Source organism: Octodon degus, unplaced genomic scaffold (genome assembly GCF_000260255.1).
Source record: "Octodon degus isolate 3935 unplaced genomic scaffold, OctDeg1.0 scaffold00076, whole genome shotgun sequence".
NCBI lineage: Eukaryota > Metazoa > Chordata > Mammalia > Rodentia > Octodontidae > Octodon > Octodon degus.
In genome coordinates, this window is record NW_004524652.1 from 6611270 (window position 1) to 6615930 (window position 4661).

General features: G+C 40.6%; 1 protein-coding gene across 1 annotated transcript in view; it reads right to left on the minus strand.

Moving 5' to 3' along the window:
- The window catches only part of Kntc1 (kinetochore associated 1), a 96168-nt gene that overhangs the window by 82112 nt on the left and 9395 nt on the right, over nucleotides 1-4661 (minus strand). The window contains exons 3-5 of the mRNA XM_023720670.1: nucleotides 2948-3068; nucleotides 828-943; nucleotides 27-105 (exon numbers count right to left, since the gene is read on the minus strand). Of these exons, the coding sequence (XP_023576438.1) occupies nucleotides 27-105; nucleotides 828-943; nucleotides 2948-3068 (316 nt within the window). The remainder of the gene's footprint in view (nucleotides 1-26; nucleotides 106-827; nucleotides 944-2947; nucleotides 3069-4661) is intronic.

The window sequence follows — 4661 nt, forward strand, 5'->3', positions numbered from 1 at the left end:
AAAAAAAAAAAAAAAAGAATATTTACCTTCCTTCAAGCCATCTTTTTCAATAATAAGATTTCGGTAAGTAGGCTGATCTTCATCATTAGTTTTCTCAACAAATGCCTAATTGCATGTTAGATTCAAATAATAAAGTTAGAAAAACACTGTTTACCAACAAAATTAATTTTTTAAAAACTTAAAACAATACAATGAAGGATTACATTCTTTGTGAGACTTTTTTTTTTTTTTTTTTTTGTACTAAGAATTGAACTTAGAAACTTGCACTTGCCAGGTAGGTGCTTATGCCACTGAGCTATCTCCCTGGCCCAGGATTATATTCTTTAAATGCCTACGATTATTATTTACCATTAGAAGTAACTCTGCCTGCATTCCAAAGATCTTAGCTTTAAAATGGAAATTTATTTTGGACAAGCACACTAAAAATACTTTTAAATTGAGACAGAGTCTCACTATGCAGTGCAGGCTGGCCTTTAGCTCACTTTGTAGCCTAGGATGGTCTCAAACTCATAACCATTCTCCTGCCTCAGTCTCCTGAGTGCAGGGATTACAGGCATACACAACCACATCCAAGGACCTTCAGTTTTTCTTAAATGTCTTTTGGAGTGGGTAGCAGGCACTGAACTCCGGGTCTCACGCTTCTAGGTGGCCCTAAACCTTAATTTTTTTAATTTTACATTTCTTTCATATGTTTCTGAGGTTGATCCTTAAATTTAATGTTTGAAAAACATTATCTTTTCATTTCAAAACCAAGGTAGTAGTTTTCAAGGGCTTTAGTTACATAAAAGCTTATCAGTATTTACTCATAAATGAAAACAAGATCTTACATTGGTGAGTAATGTCTGCTTTGATGTTACATGAATAAGATGCAAGTTGCCATTTCTCTCCCCAACTAAAAGAAACTTCCCTTCATGACACAGGCCAACTACATCCACTTCAGTATCTGAAAATTTGAAATCAAAGGTACACACTTTACTTGCACATGTTTATTTTCAATACAAAAACAAAAAGTCACCAAAAAAGTCTACCACTTAGGCAATTTAGGAGTATTTCAAAAACATTGAAAAGTGTAAAAAAAAAAAAAATATTGCTGACATTAAGTCAAGTAATGTTTACTCAACACTTACTACATGCTGAGCATTGTTCCGGGACCTTTTCATATATGTGAGAATAATAAAAGATTCCCACTATCAGTGACCTCGAATTGGTACTTTTTTAAGACAGGGTCTTGCTGTGCAGTTCAGGCTGGCCTTGAATCCACTATGTACCCCAGGCTGGCCTCAAACTCACAGCGATTCTTTTGTTTCAGCCTGCCAAGTGCTGGGCCACCACACCTGACTTAGCAACCTCAAATTCTAAAGCAGAAACAAATGATAAAATGGTTATGGTAATAAGTGACGAGATGTGCGAAAAGGTAGTAAGTATTCTGGAAAAAATAAGAAGGCAGGGTAAGAAGAGACCTTGAAGAACATGCATTTTACAGTATTAATCAGAGCACTCGGGCAGACTTGAAGGAGCTGAGGAAGTAGCTGAAGGGATAAAACGGAAGAGGAGCTCCAGGCAGAGGGAGGGTCACCGAGTGGTGACAAGCCTGAGTGTGCACACAGCGGCAAGAAGATCCCAACGACTGAATGAGAGGAAAAGAAAGAGAGATAAAAGCAACAGTAGGCAGCTGATTTATGAACTAAAATTGCTGAGTAGGAATCATCTTTACCTACATCAGTTACAGCACATCACAGCCCTACTTCACTGGACAAGCCGTGAATCTTGCTCGCGGATTAGGATAGGAACACTAGTGCGTCTCCCACGAACATGGGCTTCTTGCCTCCATGCCAGAGCTGAGACTACGTTCTCAAGTGCACGCCTTTTGGTTCCTTCTGGGCTAAGCTCTTATACAAACATGACAACACGTATCATTTCCACAAAATTTCTACTCAAAAAATAAACAAAGACAGTTCACAGTATTTTCACCTGTGAGTACCATCACTGATTTGTTCCTAAATCACTCTTTAGTCCACGTCTACACACGTCAAGCTTTCTCTTGAATTCATAAATATTCCACATGACTTTTACAGTACCACATATTCTAAAGGTATTCATGTTTCTGTTGATGATATTGAAACTATGTACGAGATTCAGAAACTTGGGCATGATAGTGCACAACTGTAATTCCAGCACTCAAGAGACTGAGGCAGGAAAAATGTCCCAAGTTCAAGGCCAGCCTGGGCTACATAGTGAGGTCCTGTTTCAAAAAACAAAAAACTCAGGAATCTGAACACAAATGGGCTCAAAAATCCAATATTCTAATAAAAGCTGGCAAGTAAACTAAATTATTACTTTGTAAATATGTTCTGCATTAGATATGAGGGAAGAGATTCTCACAGTGTCCTTTCAATCTCAGTACGCTCCCTACCCCAAGAAAAACACACACAAGGCAGGTGTGGTGGCACACGCCCACAATCCCAGCACCCCAGGAGGTGGAGGCAAGAGAATTAAGTTTGAGAGCAGCCTAATTTAACAAGATCCTGCCTCAAAATAAAAATAAAATAAAATAAGCATTTTCTTGAACTATCTAAAGGGCTGGGGAGATAGTTCAGCGGTTTAAGTGCCTGCCTGGCAAGAGCAAGGTCCCAAGTTCAAAACCCGGCACCACAAAAATAAATAAAAATAGGGGCTGGTGAGACGGCTCAGTGGTCTAAAGCACCTACTTAGAACAAACTTAGCAAAGCACAGGGACCGCGGTTCAATCCCCCAGCACCACATGCCAGCCAGCCCGCCCCCTGGTGGGCTGAGCTGGCCACACACGCACATACACACACACACAAATAAATAAAAATTAAAATAAATAAATAAATAAATAAAAATAATGGAGAAAAGAAATGGCAGTATATTACAAATTGATAGCAAGATTTTTTTCTTCTGATGCATTTCATTATATCAGCCTTACCAAATATAAGATGCAGCTGAAGTGATTTACAAATACTGTCGAGCAGTATCACTGATTGGTCTGCTACAACTATAAACCCATCGCTCAAGCTACATGCTTGAATCTTTGGATTTAATGAGGCCTGTGGGAAAGAAATCAAGATCAGTATTTAAACATTTTTATACAAGTTTAACAATACTTATCCACAGTATCTTCAGGGTCCCAAATATTCAACTGTAATTTTTTTTGTTGTTGTTTTGAGACAGAGTCTCAATGCAGTTCAGGCTGGCTTTGAACTCATTATGTAGCCCTCTGTGGCCTCAAATTCACAGCAATCCTCCTGCCTCAGCTTCCCAAATGCTGGAATTACAGGTGTGCACCCCCACCCCCAGATCAATCTTAAAATTCAACCAGACAGGCCTTTTGTCCTCAGTCCTTGTATCTAACTAGTCATCATGTTTTTCAGTATATAGTTTATCTTAAGCTTACCCAGAGTTGTGAGGAGGGAAACAGTCCAGGATGGACAGGGAAATGCAAGGGATTCCCTTGTTTCCTAAAGGGTTGATCTTATGTTGCCAGAGCTAGGCATTAGCACAAAGGAGTGAACTGGCTCCGAGTCTGAGAGCCATGCTCCAGAGCGTGGTGGTGCTGAACTGGGGGCTGAGGGGTAGAAGGTGCCCCCACAGAACAGAACCTGCACAGAGCAGAATCTGCTCAACGCCAGCCATGAAAAGCCCCTGGGAAATGAAACACCATGGCCCTGACCCCCACACTTCCTAACTCAGCCAAGCAAGTGAGATTTGTGTGAAACATGCTTATTTTGTAGTATTGGGAGCAAACTCAGTATCGTTAAAAAATACTCGGTAAGCCAAATGTGAGTGACACCATTCAGTCTGTATTAGATCTTCACAGCTGAGAGAGCCTGCCCAGCTGAGTGATCCTGGGCAAATGCCTCAACAGCTTCCCTGTGAAGCAGAGGTGGTACCAACACCACCACCTCCAGTGCTCGAGTGTGTGGAAATCAAGTGAACTAGCTCACAAAAGGACCTGGAAGATAGCCCTTGAACAGGGCACATACTCAGCAAATAGTTTTCTGTTTTTGTTTTGTTTTGTTTTGTTTTGAAACAGGGTTTCACTACGTAGCCCAGATTGGCTTTGAACTTGCAGTGATCCTCCTGCCTCAGCCTCCCAAGTGCTAGGAATGCAGATACACGCCACCATACTCAGCCTACACTTAGTAAGTGTTAAGTGTTTTTATTCTTTCCTGACAAAATAAGCCAATTCTTTCAATTTATGACTTCTTCAAGGGTCACCTTCTTGATGTAAAATTCTTGAAAGTTCCATCACATTCAGACCCCTTTTCTACTTTTTCTACTGCTTCTTCAACTAATGGAAGGTTACACTGAAACTCCGCCAATAAGGGGCTGCGCACATAGCTCAGCAGCGTAAGCACCTGCCTGGCAAGTACTAGATACCACGTTAGATCCCCAGTACAAAAACCCCACCTCTGCCAATAGGGTCTGTGCTATCTGTAGGGATCTACCTCTCCTCCTCCTCCTCCTCCTCCTTTTTTTTTTTTTTTTTAAAAGTACTAGGGATTGATCTCAGGAGCTCACACTGAGCTACATCCCCAAGTTGGGGTTTTTATTTTTGAGTCAGAATCTTGCTCAGCTGCCCAGACTGATTTTCTTTCTTATTTTCTTTCTTTCTTTCTTTCTTTCTTTCTTTCTTTCTT